Raw genomic sequence first — 19,087 nt, forward strand, 5'->3', positions numbered from 1 at the left:
TGCAAAATCGCTCCTGTCCGCTGAGTTCCCAGCAGAGCTGCAACACCCCCTGCATCCCGTGGACAGAGGCTGTTGCCACCAAGCAACCCCTTTTTGCAGCGGACTGGGCTGCAGCAGACAGGAGCTGTACACTGCGAACAATGGCTGCTGTACTCAGCACATGTTGGGACGAAAGAGTCACAACTTGCGCTGATCGCTGCACCTCTGCTTTTTAAATGCAGTAAGAGCCAGCAGCACGGATGGCTCCGGAGCCAGCACTGGTCAGTCCCGGCTCGAGTCAGTTCCTAGAGCTACTTCTGCTGCGGCTCTGCAGAGTGGCGCTTATCAACTAATTGTATAGTCGATACAAATTGTATTGACTATACGGTTAGCCAGATAATCACTTTTTAACATACTTAGTCCTGACAGACAACACTGCAGTGATGTTCTATATCAACAGATAGGGTGGAGCTCATTGCTTTCCCCTTTGTCAGGTAGCCCTGCTTCTCTGGGAATTCTGTATAATACATGCCACGTACCTTCCGGGGACTTAGAATACCCTCGTGGACTGCCTCAGCAGGTCCTTTCTGACACAAGTGGTCTCTCAGAGCAGATGTTGCCCTAAGCATTTTCTGCAGGTGGGTAATTCCCCACCTCAAGCTATTTGCAACTCTCAGCTACAGGAAGTGTATTCACTTCTGCTCCTTCCTGAATCAGTCAGGGATCCCTGAGAGATCCCTTCCAGATGCCCTGGCCATCCTGATTCCTAGAGTCCCCCTCTTCCCTTCAGAGAGTGTTCCTCAGGATGCGAGAATTCAAGTCATCCCTGATCCTGGTAGTGCCAGTGTGGCCCTGCTCCTGAATCACAGTGCTTCTGGATCTCTCAGTGGAAGAACCCATAGCCCCTCTCCTGCTCCCAGACTTAATAAATCAGGACCATGGCCAGCTCTGTCACCCGAGCCTTCAGTTCCTCCATCTCATGGCTTGGAAGCTCTGTGGTTAGCGGGGCTGGAAGATCAGTGCTCTGAATCAGTTCAGAAAGCACTGTTGGCTAGTAGGAAACCTTCCACTAGAGCCACTTATCTGGCAAAGTGGAAGCATTTCTTCACCTGGTCTTCTTGGAGGGATATGCCCCCAGTGGAAACTCCAGTCCTGGCTATTCTCGACTACCTATTGTGTCTTAGGACAAGGGACTGTCCATTTCTTCAATTAGGGTTGACCGTGCGGCTATCTCTGCTTTCCACCCTGGTAGTCAGGAAAAGTCAGTACGCCATTTTTGAAAGGGTTATATAGGCTTTACCTGCATGTGCATCATCCTCTGTCATCGTGGGACTTTAATCTCGTCGTCAAAAGACTGATAGGACCTCTCTTTGAGTCATTGGCAACGTACGCTTTATTGCACTTTTCATGGAAAAGTCACCCTTTTTGTAGCCATCACAACCACCAGATAGGTATCAGAGCTCTGAGATTTAACCTAGGAGCCCCTTTACACTGTTTTTCTTTAAAGATAAAGTCAGACTACACCTACATCCGGCCTTTTTGCCTAAGTGGTGTGTCAGTTCCATTTTAACCAGGATATTTTCCTACCAGTGTTCTACCTGAAACCACAGAGCACTGGTAAAGAACAAGCTCTACACACCTTGATGTGCTTTGGCTTTTTGTTTAGAGATAATAAAATTATTTTCTAGGTCCCCCCCAACTATTCATCTTACTAGCAGAAAGGGGGAAGGGGCGGGGGAGGAGGGGATCTTCCAGATTCAGCCTAGTGTATTTCTTTCTGCATTACATCTTGTATTAGACCATGTTATGACCTGGCCCAAGTACTAGCTCTTGCTCTCATGGCCCACTGCACTACAGTCCAGGCCTCGTCAGCTGCCTTTGTGGCACAGGTGCCCATTCTGGATATCTACAGGGCAGCCACTTGGTCACCCGTACACACATTAACAAACCATTATGAAGTAGCTCAGCAATCCAGGGATGATGCAGCATTTGGCAAAGTTGTATTGCTGTCCATTTAGTCTCCAACCTCACCTCCAGTGTTCTGGCTTGGGAGTCACCTAAATGGAATAGACATGAGCATTCACTTGAAGAAAAAACAGTTAACTGCTTTTCGTAACTGTTCTTCAAGATGTGTTGCTCATGTCCATTCCAAATACCACCCATCTCCTTTTCTATGGAACATTCCGGCAAGAAGGAACTGAGAGAGTAGAGGGCAAGCAGGGGTATATATGTGCTAATATGGAGGCGCCACCGCCCCTGCCAGCCCAACACGTACCACTGAAGAAAAAAAGTCTGACAATCGTGTACACTACGTGTGCACACCTAAATGGAATGGACATGGGCAACACATCTTGAAAAACAACAGATATGAAAGGTCGGTAACTATTTTTTAAGTCAAATGGAGTACATCTGGAGTATATCTGCTACTAGTCCTTTATTCAGCGCTTTAGCTTGTAGTAAAGATTCTCTAAAGGTGAGAAGGAGTGAAGACAAAACAGGGATTTCCAGGATCTCTTCATATGTCCTCAGCCATGTGGAGGGAATCCCATTGTTCTCGCTATGTAAAAGTATATCCCATGATGGAGTTGGGAGTCACATGAGCAAGTCACCTGTTCATGCATGATTCAGTTCTTTGCCGGTGGCTGGCATGACCCACATTCCAGATTGACGGTTTGCAGGTAAGTTCATTGAGTGTAGTTAGGTGCCTCTCATGCTTAATTTTCTGCTGATTGTTTCTTGATGGGCAAGTCAACCTGAATAACCTTTCCCAGACATGCTGGCTAGCTGTTTTGTGGGTGTTACTCCAAGATCTAACATTCAAAATAAAAGTACAAAGCCAATGCTCATAACTTTAAATAAAAAAAAGATTCATGCATATAAATAGTATAAACAGAACCAGTGAATCATAAGCTTTTTATAGACACCTCACTTGGTCTACTTTGTACAAGATTTGTTGCAAACATATAACATTGGTTGCAACAATGATCTGCGTGTTTATGTCAGTAACACTCAGAACAGCCTGGTAAATTGTCTGAGCAGACCTTTCACTTGTGAGCTCTGCTATCTCTCATTCTGCATTTCATGAGATTCATTTTTCAAACCTGGCTTACCCCTTAAATAACCTTATTTGCAATTTGTGTCAGGTCTTTTGTTCCAGGGCATGTTGGAATTTCTGACAATAGGAAAGTATCTGTCTTGGAAGAACAAGTTGCTGAATGACTATTTTCCCATTCTACTTCTTGCCAGAGTGTTGCTTTGGTAGGATCATGCTTGTGTGATCCTCAGTGGTGTGGCTCTGCCAGCATTTGGTTCTTCATTGGTTATGAGCACTTGTACACAGTTATGAGCATATCGATACACAGTGTTTACTTATGCCCATATTTGAAATTTAAGACTAAATAATATCAGCATTCTGCCTTTTTTGAGCCATAGTGTATGTCTAGACTACATGGCTCTGTCAACGGAGCCATGTAGATGAATTTACTAGACATAGGGAAATGAAACGGCAATTTAAATAATTGCCGCTTCATTTACATCAAAATGGCCGCTGTGCTGTGCCGATCAGCTGTTTGGTGGCACAGCGCGGTACTCTGGATGCGCCACGGTCAACAAGGGAAGCCTTTGTTGACTGCCCCGGTAAACCTCATTTCACGAGGCATATGGGGGTGGTGAACAAAGGCTTCCCTTGTCGACCGTGGCGCATCAAAACTACCGCACTTTGCCGCCAAACAGCTGATCGGCACAGCGTGGCAGCCATTTTGATGTAAATGAAGCGGCAATTATTTAAATTGCCATTTCATTTCCCCATGTCTAGTAAATTCATCTACATGGCTCCGTTGACGGAGCCATGTAGTCTAGACATACCCATATTCTTATCAGCTTTCTTTTCTGAGCTCCATTCTTGTAAGGATGAGAAGAGTATACCTTAGATATTAGAAGATGTTGGCTTTTTTATTTTGGACATACCTGGGTCTTTTAGATCATCATCACAGCTTTTCATGTCAGCTGCAGACAGGATGAAAGGCTTTCCAGTCTTGATGCAGATAATTTTTTTGTGGATTTTGTCCTTCAGTACATCTGTACTAACATTGCAGATGTATCATCTGCAAGCAGAATGGTAGCGCACTCTAAAACAGGGGTGGGGAAACTCAGGCCTGGGGCCAGATGTGACCCTCAGCTTGCCTGGATCCAGCCTCCAAGGCTCATGGCCCCCCTCTGCCCTCAGGATTGAGGAGTCTGCGCTGGTGCTCTAGCCCCCACTCTCCCGCAGGGCTGGAGCACACACAATTTACTAGGCTGGGCCCTCTAGGCTCTGGTGTGGGAGCGGAATGTGAGGAGTTCTTTCTCCTTCTCAGTCAGGGGCCATGTTAGTGTGGGTTTGTTTTTGTTTTTTTGCTTCTCACTTGTATGCGGCCCCTGACCAATTTTCCTGTGGTTCAGCAGCCGCCGACCCAAAAAAGGTTCCCCACCCCTGCTCTACAAAATCTCAAGCAGCTTTCAAGGTTTGGGTGGTGGGTTTTTTGTTGTTGTTTTTTTTTTTGGCTCAAGTAGCTACAACAGATGTTTATAAAGCTACAACTCAATCATCAGTACAGACATTTTCAGCTCACTATGCTATATCTCAGTATTCTAGATATGATGCCAACTTGGTCAAGCAGTCCTTCAGCCATTGTCCAGAGAGGTTCTGAAACCTCTTCATTTACCTGTGGATTGAACTGCCTGTAGATCACCTGAAGTAAAATGGACATGTGCTGTGTTGTGACAGCTAATCATTTGAGACTTGTGAAGCACTGAGATATTGTAGTAATGAGAAAAGCCCAAAAAGGAAATTTAATAATTCTATCTTTGAGAAGGATTCAAATAGTGTGAAATAAATAAAGCATGGAGCTCTACATAGAATAATAAAGAGAAAACAAGATATTCAATAGCTGCTCATTACGTGAACATGATCCATCCTGTGCATTGATTAAGTAAACTGTGTTAAAAATAGTATGTGACCGTGTAATTAAAGTCTATCATAATCCATATGCCCAAGAAAACTGAATTAAGGTTGCACACGCAACCTTCATTCTAGCATTCCCCAATGTTTGAATGCTTGACTTTGCAGCAATAAGAGTAATGTTCTTTTAACAGATTGTGTCCATGTGCACCTGTGTAAAATAAAATAAGATTGATAAGTTGGTCACATGGCAAGTTAGCATTAACATTGTCCAGGGGCTTGCTGTACTCTGCAGGCTGCAAATATTTTTTTGTGGGTTATACTTCCCTGCTTCCAAGTAGTTGCTTACATTCCTATCTGATAAACAAAAGCTTATTGGATAGTCGATTAGTTCCTCAACTAGTCTTTTTCCCCTCACCTTGCTGCCTCTAACAGGAGGCAGCAAGGGCAGGGGGAACAGGTGCTGGAGGGAGCCAGTTTAAAAGCTGGTTCCCCCCATCACTGTCTCTGCAGGGAGCAGATGAGTAGCGGGGACCAGGCGCTGATTCCCAACTTGCACCCAGTCCCAGATACCACAACTCTGCTTTTTAAATCTATTAAGAGCCTGTTTGACTAATCGACTAGTCAATGGAAAATCCATCGACTAGTCGATTAGTTGATTAAACTATATTTAACATTCCTAGTTCCAACTATAGTCCATGCCATAAAACTTCTAGAACAGAGAACTCAGTAGGGAAGTTAGAGGAATTAAAAAGTTGTAGTTGGGGCAGTCCTCTTATGTATGGGAACAACTGTCAGTTAATTGGGTTGCTTACTATTTGAATTATTTTTAGTGGCATATGTATTAGTATTCAGCACAGTGTTAGATGATAAAATTTGTCCTTAACACCAATATTTTAGGATAAATTACTGTAGTTTAAATTAATTCAGATTTTAAAGAAGGCAGTTTATAAATCCATTTCTAAGATGCAAAAATAAGTACTGTACTGAAAGTAACTTTAGCAAAAGTCCAGAAATTATTTTAAGTATATGTTTTAACTTGAGCTATTTTAACCCTTAACATGCCAATGAACCCTATAAAGAGTTTATAATAGGGGGGTTGGATGGCAAATTTAAAACTGTTATGTACTGTAAAGAGACAAATTAAATAAATAAAAAGACATCTAGATAAGTAGAACTAAAGTCATCTGTGAAACAAATGTCAGTGGAAGAATTTACATTGGTGTGAAAGGTGTAAGATTTGATTCCTTGGGAATTGCACTGGAAATCTGACTCTGTTGGTCAAAAGCTGCTACATCTCCTTGCCTCCATCGACAAGCAGACAGTTTAGCTCCCAAAATGGGCAGGACTGATACAAAATACAGCCTGTCCCACATAGCGCACGTCTGTGGTTATCTACAGAAGTTCATGTTTATAAATTTGTATTGAAGCTCCTGTAATTTAAAACTGCTTTCATTTTCCTGCAGTCTAGACAAGCAAGGACAGCACAGTAACCACCATTTATCTTCCACAGTTATGAATTTCTTTCCCCCGGCACAGTGTGCTTTCCTGGTGCAAGTTATAACTCATGCACAAGCTTTGCATTTTGGCCCTACGTGTTATTTTTCTGCTTGAAATATTAAATGGATTACATTTATGTAAATCATATTTATGTAACTTAGTTTGGAACTACTACTCCTTCCCCTCCAGTAATGTCATCAGCAAGTCTGTAAGTTAACCATTCCTTCATAACATGCAAATGCTTAAAAAACAATCATTTTCCATATGCCCTTTTCCAGGATAATCTCCTGAATTTTAAGCAGGCATGTTTAAATTATTTAGACAGACTAGGAATAGTTTGTGTTTCCTGCCCACTTCAGAGGGCATATTTTGTTGATAAATGCTCTTTAAAAATATAGACTAGAAACGTTAATGGGTCATTGTTAATTCCGAGTCAATATTATTCAGGATAATCAAAGTTTATCACTGGGGAAAACAAACCACAACTCCCTAAAGTAGATATTCCCTACTTGCCTACTTACTCTTTGCTTTACTTCTTTTGGGTTCCTGGAAACTATGAAGACGTGTCTTTTTCTAACTCACCAATGGGCCTGCTTTTTAATAGTTTGGGGGGATGCCCGCCCCAAAATCTCCATCAACGTTGTAATAAGTAGCACATCTTTAGAAAATGCTAAGTGGTATTTTAACGGGGTGGCACTCAGCCGCTGAGACCACGTGTCTGGACAAGCGCACGTGCCTGCACTTTTCTGTTTGAAGCTGAAAGCTTCTTGGGTAACTCAGCCCTTCAGCTGAGTCACACCCTGTGTGAATCAAACCCCTTCTGGAGTACACCCTTTACAGGGCCTATCTCAGTGCCCTCTGTAATGCCTCTCTTAGTCTGTCTTTGAATCTGTTTCCCCACGCTGGTTGAGAGTGGTTGTCTTCAGGGCTTTCCCTCCTGGAGATGGTGACTGCCAGCCTGCCTGTTCACCTGCCTCCCTCACGGTCTGCATACCTTGAAGGCTCCAGAGATAGTGACCACAACTCTGTTCTTCAGCTACCTTCTTGGTCCTTGATTGGCCACTTTTTCTGCCACCACTCTTGCCTCCTTGGATGGCTTCTTTATTGACCTTTTCTTCTAGGGCAAGCTGTTGGCAAATTGGTCCTGCTTTGAGCTGAGGTTTGGACTAGATGAAATTCTGAGGTCTCCTCCAACCCTAATCTTCTATTATTCATATTTTCCAAATTGAATAGAAGGTAGAATACCAATAAAAAATGCCATTGATGGTGTAAAGAAAATATTGTTGTCTAAACAGCTTGTAAGTACATGGAATGCTAGGGTGAGTGTACGGTGCACCAGTTTTTCATGCAGTAAAATCTCATGTGGTCGCTGCTATAGCAGACTTTAAAGGGTCACTCTCTGTCTTACCATATGCTGATGTTCTGCATGGACAACGCAAAGCTTCTTGCAGATCTAGTAGCCTCTGGCATTAACAGCCATACATATAAGAATATTTTGGGGATATCTAATGATTTTTAATCTGGTAATCTTATTTTAAAAGCATTAATTTTTTTTGCAAAACAAAGCCAAATACCTTGATATTTTGACCTAGCACTATGCTGTAATGGTAATAATGAGACTATTATGTGCCCAATAGAAAGTTATCCATCCCAGCTATTTTGTATATGTAAACTGCAGTTATGATTCAGAAGGCTGACTTGGGGAATGACTCACAGCAAGATAATGTTTTACTTAATCTTTAGTTTTCTGGCTGAGCATGTGGTTGGCATACCAGATGCTATTATCTGGCTTTCTTCACTCTGAGGCAAATTACTTCAAGAACTGTTAGCTGCAAAAATCTCATTTTGAATAGCTAATAGCTCCCTAAATTATCATCACAACCTGTTTTGTTTTCCTTAGTGCTCTACATTAGGTATATACAATAAGTATTTGAGTAATTAATATTGTCCTGGCAGCTAATTAGCTGGCTGTTCACATCAAGAATCCCTATGTAAATTTTAAGTAGAATAAAAAGTGTAAAAAATAGTGACCATAAGATGAACATTAAGGCTCTGTGAACTTATTTGTGAGGGCTATGTAAAAGAGGGGAAGAATTGTTCACCCACTTGAAGATGCCTTTCCTTTTGTGAAGGACATTCGGCTGACAAGACTCCAGTTCTTGCAGGTATATACATTTAAAAATCGAGAAAAGAGGAGTTGAAATCTGCTCATTAAAACACTATCTGTTCCACAGCCATAGAGATGGCAATTGTACATTTGCTTTGTGATTCACTTTAAAGTTAGGAATTTGAAACCAAGTAAGTTCAGTCCTTTGGTTTTATTTCATTATCTTAAGAGTTTTTTCTGTCCCATTACCATAGTATTTAAGTGCTGAATGCATCTGCAATTCTTTTCTAAAACAGCTGCAGGAAGTTGTGTTGGTAAGGTATGTGGCATTCTTTCCTCTGATGGTACTGAACCAGTGCTCCAGCATCATAAAGGCACTGTACTGCTGTAACTGCGAAACAAAAAACCTAAATCCACCAGCATCCTGATTACTTCTGGCTACAGATAGTTCTTTGGTATTTTTTGCAAAAGTGCAAGGATTTATTCTTGTGTCTGTCAAATTTCCACACTCCATCAACAATAAATTCTCCCGTTATTTTCAGGTGAAAAAGAGGAGTGTTTTTTTTTCTTTTAGTCAGATATATATTAAACAAGAAAAATGATTCACTTGTGGAGTTCAGTTTACTTCAGGAACTCTGGACGCACGCACAGCTCCATTGGACTGAATCTCTTTACAGAAGTGAGGCTGAAATTTGTACCGTGCTGTGGCATAAAAATCTCTATCAATAAATAAAATATCTTGCATACATACCATTTTATTAACAGTAAAATTAATAATCATCTGATAATTTACATTAATTTTAGACAGTTCATTTCATGTTTTGGATTTTTAAACAATTAGCATTAGAAGTGGTGATCAGGTTATTTGATTTCCCTTTTTCTCAGATCATTATTATAGGTGCAATTTTATATTTGTTGTTTCCGAGTAACATTTGAAGAGTTAGTCTTTTGCATGAGCAATGTTCAATTCAGTATAGTGCTGAATCCAGATGGAATCAAAGGAACAAGCTGATTAAGCCTTGACCAGCATGCAAGGGTATTTTCATGAAAATTAGTCTGATTCTCACTTTGATGTTGTGCACATGTGCTTTGCTAAAAAGGAATGTTTCAGATTTTCCTTCACATAATTCTGCAGACTTGCTCTACAGTTACTTGACTCATGCTAGACTGGTAACTTATGGAATGCATTTGATTTTTGTCTTTATTCAATAGTATAGACAACTGTTGCTTGCAATTCTGAGAATCCTTGAAGTTATTAACCCAGTTATATTCAGCCAATACTTGCATTGATTATAGATATAAATTGTAATGTTGCCAAATAACAATTTATAGGTAGAAACATTTAGTTTTCTGCAATCTCAAGTGATGCTGCTATTTTTCCGGATTTTAGGGTAATGTTTTTAACATGTAACAAAGAAAGTGGGTGAAATATTCTTTCAACTGGTAATGTAAAACAGATTTATTTTCTAACTGTTTTCAGGTTTTCTAAAACTATACTGATAGTTATTTGGAATTAATTCTTTTGGCTTTATTTGTGGATCCATTCACTTGCCTACCCTATGTTGCTTCTGCATGGTGTTATCTGTTTCCATCTTCAATTTCAAGGCATTGCTCATCTTCTCTTCCTCTGAAGCCATACTCTCATTTTCTTCTTCTCTTCCTCTCACTGCTTTGTGATTTCAAAGACTTTCTTTGCGTCCTTCACCAACTGTCTCTTCCGTTTTCCACCTGGAATGATCTCTCTTTCATGGATTAAGTAACTGGCTTCTTACTTGAAAATCTTTCCTTAAATCATGGACTTTCCACCCAGTATTTCATAAAAGTAATGCCCCTTTGAGCTTGCCACCATTGTTTTAAACCTGAATTATGTTGCCTCTATTTCAATTACATTGTAAGCTGCTCAGAACAGGAACTGTGACATCTTATGTTTGTATAGCTGAAAATGCACAGATCACTTTTGATGATAGTGTTGGCTTTTTAAAATTTTTCTACATCAACAGAAATCTTTTAATACTCGTAGTGATTTTGCTTCTTTTTAGACCTAATGCTCAAACCAACACCAGAAATAGCAAGACACAAGGAAGAGGAAGATGAATGTGACTACCTTGCAAAGTACTTTAGTGTTGTGTGGTGTAAAGCTTCAAAGAAAAAACACAAGAAATGGGAAGGTGATGCTGTTCTTATTGCAAAGGGAAAGTCTGTGATACTGAAAGATATGGAAGGCAAAGACATTGGAAGAGGTATTATAGATTTACATGTAGCTGTTGCTTAAATGTTGGCCTAAAAATAATGTGTGTGTAGAATGGGAGCAAAAAACTCCAAGAGAAGCAGAGAGGGCAAAAAACTAATTGGCATCAAGACTGAGCTTGATAAGGTTATGGAGGGGATGGTAAGATGACATTGGCTATGAAGAGATGTAGCTCATCTGTGATTGGTAGCTGCAAATATGACAGTTATTGATGGGAAATAGATGGGAAGGAATCTCACTACAGAGAATTCTTTCCCAGGTTAGTGAGTGTTCCTCCTGACATCACACTTTCATACTGGCACTTGCTGAGGCAAAACTTTTGTTTTTGGCGGACAGGGGAGAGAGGGTTTAGCACCTCTGAATAACAAAAGTTTTGTCATTCAATTGTCATTGTAGACATAACCTGAGTTACATCAGGTACAAAAGCATTGAGCTCCCAGTCCAAGGAGAGGGGCTAGAAAAGAAGGGTTGACCAGATTAGCAGAACTGTCAAAATAGAGGCACTGGGCCTTGTTGATGTCAGCCGCTCAAATAATGCACTAGGAAAGTGGGTTTGTACCAGGGACAAATTTGTGGTAGAGGAAGCAGGATTATTTGTATATACTCTGATCAGAGGTCTGTTGAGTGGGTGAGATTGGAGCTGCACTTTTCAGGTACAGTGAAATAGCAATAAATACTGTCTTTGCCTGAAAAGCAAGCCAAAGTTGTTGATGCAGAAAATTTTAGTCTTTCCAATCTTGGCATCAGCTACTGTAAGATGTATTTTGATTTTATATTAAAAATAAAAAATAAGGCTTGTAAGCTACAGGTTTTCATCAGCTCAAAATTTTTGCCTGAAAAACAAGCAACAATTTAAGTTGCCAGCAAAGCCAAAGTAGACTATTTAGTAAGAAACTACAATTTTACTATGTGTTTCTACAAAATATACTTGTATTTGAATGTAAGACAGAGATGACCTAGTAATTTGTTGCAACCCTAGTGGTGCAAACGTTGCTACTCCTTGGCACTTTAATTTGCCAGGTGGCAAATTGTGGTATGTGTGGGAGAAGGCCCATGTTATAAGTTTGTACTGGGCCCAGAAACATTATGCTTAGCCCTGGCTTGAAGTAGCCATGACATGGATGCCAGTTTCTCTAGGCTCCAGCAACCACTTCAGTTTACTTGAGAGAATATTATAGTCTGAAAATTGGAATAGCTGCACTTTCTTGTCAGAACCAAACTGAATTCTTACATACTTTCCCCACCTATTACTAGTGGTACACACAGTACTAGCTTATTGTCGCAGATTGCTGACTGGTCACGTGGTGCGGGCTTTCCCCATATCCATCTGCTAAATTGCATTAAATGGCAGCTAAAGTATATTATTTTTAACTTTTTCCATATAAGCCATTGCCATGATTGCCACAGGCATATTGAGAGGTTGCATATGGAACAGGGGGATGGGATGGCTCTTGTGATAATGAGTGAGGAGGAGAGGAATGGAATAGCCAGTGAAACAATCTGTTCAAGATGTGGTCTATTCTGTGGAAGTAGTTTGGCTATTCTAAGATGGTTAAAATGGTTCTTATGTATTCTAAGATCTAAATACATGCTTGTATTCAGTTATACAAAGATAAGTCACAGCAGTTTTGAAAATATTCAGTACAACAATTTCCAGATGATATTGGTACACTTCAGTTTTTTTCTTGGTATTGTGATTTGCTTGAATGACAAACCTTGTTGCTATTTTGTCATCTTAGTATGAAAGGTTATTCAAATTCATATACTTAATTATTAAAGATTTTGTTGACATTTCTGTTTTCATTTCCTGCAGTTGAATATTGATATTAAGGGAGTGATGCCTACTGTGTTGCTTAATTAACTGCTAAATATGAATTATTATTTTAGGTACTGGATATAAATCTAAAGACCTTGAAAGTCTTGGTGAAGGTCAAACACTGATAATTGGAGGAAAAGAAATTGAAGTGATGGTTATAATTTCAGCAGAGGAGTTTAACAGTGGCAAGTGTTTTCAGAATGATGTAGGAACTTCATCCATAGTTCCAACTGCTTCTTCACAATGTTCCCTGAAGCCATTCTGTTGCCCATTAAAAAATCTCTGCAATCCAAGTACTAAACAAAATCTACTTAAAGATTCCCAGAACTACAAACCTCGCCATGATCCAGATGCTTCAAGTAAGCTTTAAAATTCTGTTATTTATTTAACCATCCACTGTCCTTTAGTTTAAAAAAAAAAAAAAAAAAGCAAGCAAGCTCAATGCATAACCAAGGTTTTGATGTTCTCTATCCAAGTGCTGAATGAGAATCTATGGGTAATCCAGTGAAAAATCAAGTTTAATCAGTAACACCAGAACAGGCTTCTGTTCTACAAGTAGCAGATGTTCTGTAAAGCAAGAGATTGGAGGCTGTGTCACTGACAATTGAGAATGTATCCTAAAAGAATCCATATACCATAGTGTGTTATATAGGCAGTTCTTTATAAATATTTGTGATGGCTATGAAAATTGTTTAAATCAGAATGGTTCCAAAAATAGACTAGTGAAGAAAAATGAATGTACTGAAAAGAGGAACTGACAAATACCAAATATTCTAGAAAAGTTCTAACTTTCTACCAAGTTTAATGGAGTGTTGGCGGACGACACCAGCGTGGTGTAGGGGCTAAGGAGTTAAACAAAGTTAGAAGAATTGCTTCCAGTGGAGTCTGATCCCCCATAGTCACCTATGTGCAAACACAAAAAATAACTAATAGGTCAAGTTCAATGACACCTACTGCAGGGAAGAAGTTCTGTACCACAACATTATAGTAACTTTGTGCTGTCATCCCATTAAATTCTACATGTTAAAGAGAATCATACTGGGAGAGTACTTGTATGGGAGAGCCCTAGTGAACATCTGTAAGTGCAGGAAGTAGTGTTGAATATTTAGAGGATTCATATCTTCCATTTGTTTTTAGAACCTGTAGTGCAGTCTGCTGGCTAGAGACAATATTTTGGAGACAGCAGCATCCTGTTTCAGAAGAGAGAAAAACACCAACTTTATTGAAGTGTTATCAAACTAAATTATTCATAATTTTAATTTTAAAATGCACCTAAATCACAACTTAGCATTCACACTGCAGTTTGTTAAACCTCATCCCATTGCTATCCTTTGTGTGTTATCTCCTAAGATTATAAGGTCTTCAAGGTGGGCTACCATGTCTTTCTACCTCTATAACTTGCCTACTACCCTAGACTTATACAAATAAATAATAATAAGGTCTAACCACATGTTATCATCTTACGGCACATGTAATAATAGAATTGTTAATAGACCAGTGTTCTGGTCTAATTCCAGCTTTATTATGTTCTGTCTCCCAGAATACCTTGTTGTGGTTTCAAGATATCCACATTCAGCCCTACATTGCTGTGTGGTGCTGCTATTTTCAGCCACAGAGTTGGCTGCATTTTGAGATCTGAGTTTTTCTCCAATTTTCTGTGTCTTGGGGACTAATCATGTGATGAATTTGAGTGTCTGCCTCAAGCTGAGTCTCTCAACACCCATGGAAGTAGAAAGTACTCAGAACCCTTGTCGAAGCAAAAACACGCTCCTCTGTGTTTAGGCAGCTAACAAGCAGCTTTATTAATTAATAAAGCACAGCATGAGCCAAACGTGGTCACAGCAGAGCCAGACCCAGTAAGGCTACTAATACAATCAATCCTAGTATCTTTATACCCTTAACCAAACAGTCTGACGTCAGGGCATCCAATTACAGAAATCCTCAATTAAATTTGGAAAAACAAAGCCTTATCAACAAGATGGCGGACAGGTGCGAGGGAGTACATCTCCTGTCCCAACCAGCCCAATTAACACATACCAATAGCCCATCCTGTAGGCCTCTTCTCACGGGGTGACAGAAAGTTCACTCTGGTCTACGTGCTTGAGAGAAAAGCTGAAATGGTTTCTGATATACAAGATGGCTTCTAGCTAAATATGAAAATGGTTTCTACAGCTTCTACAACTCCCCCCTTTTAGCCTTTTAAAGGCTAACCTTGAAACCATTTTATACCTCCATTTTCAATTAAAGTATTTATGTACATTTCTTGTTCCTTTCTCTGCTCATCCTATTTTAACATCATGAGTTCCACATTCCCTTTGGTAAGGGTCTATCTTGTGTTTTCTAGAATACAAGAAATACAGCATTTGATTAGCAAGAAACAAAAATAAGCACAAAAGAATATAGCCAATACTAAAACTACACCTTGCAAAATCCAAGTTCCCACATGTCCAAACCAGCCTCCCAACTAAGCTCAGAGGGTCCAGTCTTCCCCTTGCTTTAGGCGTTCCACAGTTCTTTCAATCTCTGAGGCATCTTCCTCTACTTCTTTGCTGGTGTCAGAAATATACCCACAGCATTCTCTTCTTACTAAGGCACAAACCCCGCTCTTACTAGCTAGGACATAGTCTAGGGCCATTCGGTTTGGCTTTTTCTCACCCTGGCTCCTGAACCGTTACATGTCTAGCAGTACTTTCCAATTGGGGTCAAGGCTAGGCGGATATACCCTGGGTTAGTAAACCTTTTATCCTGCCAAGTATCATTTGGCTTAGTTTACTAAACAGTGTGCCATTCATTTGAGTGATGTTTAGTGGGACTGGAATTATTGGGATGCCTCTTTCTGAATGTACAGTACTGTGAGCACATATCCAGCAACCTGTAGAATTAAATTCTTGGGAAACTTGGTTCATTAAAAGCATAAATACATTTGAACCATATAGGTGTTAACGGCTAGGTATTAAAAACAAGATTAAGCATAAGCTTAACATGAATTGTTTGTCCAGCCTCATGCTGGCTGTTCTTCAGGACTTCGTAGTTTGCTTCACCTATCGCTGGCAGGTTCTTTTGGGCCGCAGCTGGTACCTTAGCCTTGGTCTCTCAGGCTCGTCTGCTTCTGGGCCTGGATTGCCGGTACCAAGCCTGTGCTGATCCTCGTCTACTTCTGGACCTGGGTTTCTGGTACCAGGTCTGTGGTGATTCCCATCTGCTTCTGGACCTGGGTCTCCGGTACCAGGTCTGCGGTGCTCCTTATTGGGGCCGACTTCTGTAGGGGCCAGGACGGGTTTGCAGTGAGATGTGTGAATCCAGGTGGGCAATCCTTCGCACTTTACAGCAGTATGGGTGGTCAGAAGGATTTGGTAGGGACACTTTCACCTGGGTTCCAGGGCAGTCTTCCGCTGGTGAACTTTCACGCAAACCCAGTTTCTTGGTTGTAGTTTAAGGCATAGCTCAGTTGGGGCCTCCTGGAAGGCGTCCTTAACCTGTAAATGATAAGACTGTACACACCTCATAAGTTCCTGACAATTCTTGACTATGCTTCCTTTAACAAGTGTGGCATCAGCCAGGTTAATTTCTGGGCTACTTTACAGTCTCATAGGTTGGCCACATGCAATTTCATGTGGACTGAGTCCAGTTTTCTGATTAGGAGTGGCTCTCATGCTCATTAGGGCAATCTGGAGTGCTACTATCTATGTTAAGCCAGAGTTCTCACATATTTTAGCAAGTTCGTTCTTTAAAATCCTGTTTCATCTTTTTACTGTTTCTGCGCTCTCCAGGTGTCGTGCACAGTGCAGTGCTTGTCTGGGAGAGTAGTACTTCTCTAGTTTTTTTTGAACAATTTGCCCAGTAAAGTGGGTACCTTTATCACCGGAGATCACAAGGTGTATTCCCCATGATGGGATGTAATGATTTAGAAGTTTCTTAGCTACTGTGATGTCATCATGTTTCCTGCAGGGATAAGCTTCTACCCATCCCAAAAACAAGCAAACAATAACCAGCACATTATTCAAAAGATTGACATTTAAGCAATTGAATAAAGTCCATTTGTAAATTCAGAAATGGTCCCAAAGGCGGAGGTCTGGTTGCCGGAACTGTCTTTACAGGTTTACCCACGTTGTGGGCTTGGCAGACAGGGCAAGCCAGACAGTAATCTTTGGCTGCTTGGGAGAATTTGGGAGCAAACCAATTTTGTTTTAGGATTGCTACCATCCCCCCTTTTGCCAACGTGCGACAATCTAGGGAGCACGGGGGCAAGGTGAGGTAGCAAGACCACTGGGGCAACAATGTGGCCATCAGAGCTGCACCACAAGTGGTCTGGGTGCAAAGTGCACCCTGCCAGTCTCCACTCCTGCTTTTCCGATTCTGGGGCTTGGTCTTGCAGGAGGGCCAGTTCTGAAAGAGACGGCATAGGAGCTGGCGATGGTAGGACAGAAGGGAAAAACAGCAGGTAGAGGAGCAGATTCCGCTACATTCCAGACAGTACAAACTGCATAGCCTGCTACTAAAACTTTACTAAAATTATAAAGACAAGAACCATTTATATAAAGCACAATGTTAAGATTATTCAAGGGACTTAAATTATTCTTTCATTAAAACAACAATATTGTACACACAACGTTTGAAATACATATATCACAATCAAGATACACACAAGACAAATCTGGACAGAACACAAACTTATGTCATGACACAGAACCATGGTTTTTTTTTTTCCTTTGGTTAATTTTCATATGATATTAGCGCTTCTTGATGATCTGAAAGACAAAGAAAACATTTCTACCCCCGTCGGGGTGGCCCATTATAACTTAAAATACTGCCTAAGATCTGCTAGGGGAACTAGTTACATCTAGTTCCTTACCACTTCTATGGGTGAGTGAGCTGTAACTTTCTGAGAACAAGAGAGCTTCATCGGTACTCGTGACCTTCCACTCTCTTGAATTACCTCTGAGCTGCTAGCTTTCCTTATCAGTGGCATGCCTCAGTTTTTCTCTTGTACTGCAGACCAGGCTTATTTTATTTACTGCTACAGAAATTCTTAGAACAAGGTGCTTGCTAGTTACTATTCCAGCAAGCAAAAAGGTTTTCCTTTCCTGAAAAGAATCACATGCAATGTTACAGACTTACTTATGGGGGACAGTGCTCCCCCCCCTTCCAGAACAGACAGGCAGTTTGCAGACACACACAACCTTGGATCTGAAAGCAAGCCAAAAGTGCTATCAGCTCAGCCTTGACCAGAAACACTGTGAAGTTTCTGGGCTTGGATTTTTTTAAACAATAATTAGGTTCTTTGGAAGACACATTTAACCCTTAGGGTGCAGGTTTTACAAATTTACAATGTATAGATTCTATTCTTTTATGCGGTTAACCAATTAAGTTTCAGTAGAATTCCTTATTTTCTCTTTAATAGATTTTAACAAAGTATCTGTAGCCAAATGTTTAACTTGACTGTTTCATTGCTAAGATGATTAGAAGAGGCTGCAAGAAACGAGTCATTTCTTAAAGCAGGTTTGTTTGTTTTTTTCCTCCCCTTTAGGATTTGGAGGAACACTTTCTTTAAACTATTAAACTTATTTTAAACTTTGTGTTTTGCTTTGGATCGGGCAAGTTTGTTACAGGAGCCCGTGTTTTCAAAGGGAAGAGCTAATTCCTTTCAGTTATTTTTCATGTTTCCTCTCTATCTGTGTATGCGTTATAAAGAGGGATAGAGGGGTGATGTTGTGCCAGATTTTCCCCCTAAGCTTGGTTGATATGGGTGTGCCAACTGAGAATTTTATTTTCTTTTTTTTTTTCCCACTTCTTATGTGTTATTTTGGCACAGAGGTGCTGCAGCAACTTTTAAGTTACCTATCTTACTGCAGGGTGGATTTTTGCTTTTCTGAGCTTTACTTTCATCCCTCATAGCTTTAATTTTTCCTCTTTTCCAATTTGTTAAATGCTTACAGGTCCTTGGACCATTATGCACGTACATGTAGTACACAGGGGTGCCTTTCGGCAGAGTGGGGGGTGTTTAGACTAACCCCCACTTAAACTAACTTTACACACTCCAAAGAAAGAGTCTGCCGGGTCTAGAGTGTCAGACCTTAGCAGCTCATGAAATAAGGGGAGTCGTCACTCCCTCACATATCCGCTGAGTCTCGAGGTTCAGCTGACCCCCCCCCTTGCGTTCAGAGCTCCCTCGTGGGAGAGCCCTGGTGCAGCTGGGATCAGCTCAAGTCTCAGACCTATGCAACGGCATTCATTCTTCACTCATTACATTCATACTCATTTTCCACACACAATTTTTTCTCCTTTTTCACATTTTTCCTATAGTTTCCACATTTAGCTGCATCTTTATTTATTGTCTAGTTCCCATGGGTTTCTATTAAGTGACGCTGCCCTAAGACACCCGGCACTTAATATCAGACTTCATTAGGATCCTATACCAGAAAACACTTAACATAAAGGCACTGGAATTCCTGTAGACTGACCTACCCCCATTTTCTGCGCGCGCTTAATTCTGTAAGA

General features: G+C 40.7%; 1 protein-coding gene across 4 annotated transcripts in view; it reads left to right on the forward strand.

Moving 5' to 3' along the window:
• The window catches only part of RAD54B (RAD54 homolog B), a 99,604-nt gene that overhangs the window by 39,634 nt on the left and 40,883 nt on the right, over positions 1-19,087 (forward strand). For all 4 annotated transcript variants that reach the window (XM_014571475.3, XM_006111004.4, XM_075920376.1 and 1 more), the window contains 2 exons: positions 10,565-10,765; positions 12,661-12,948. In XM_014571475.3, coding sequence (XP_014426961.2) covers positions 10,565-10,765; positions 12,661-12,948 — 489 coding nt within the window. The remainder of the gene's footprint in view (positions 1-10,564; positions 10,766-12,660; positions 12,949-19,087) is intronic.

Source organism: Pelodiscus sinensis, chromosome 2 (genome assembly GCF_049634645.1).
Source record: "Pelodiscus sinensis isolate JC-2024 chromosome 2, ASM4963464v1, whole genome shotgun sequence".
Taxonomy (NCBI): Eukaryota; Metazoa; Chordata; order Testudines; family Trionychidae; genus Pelodiscus; species Pelodiscus sinensis.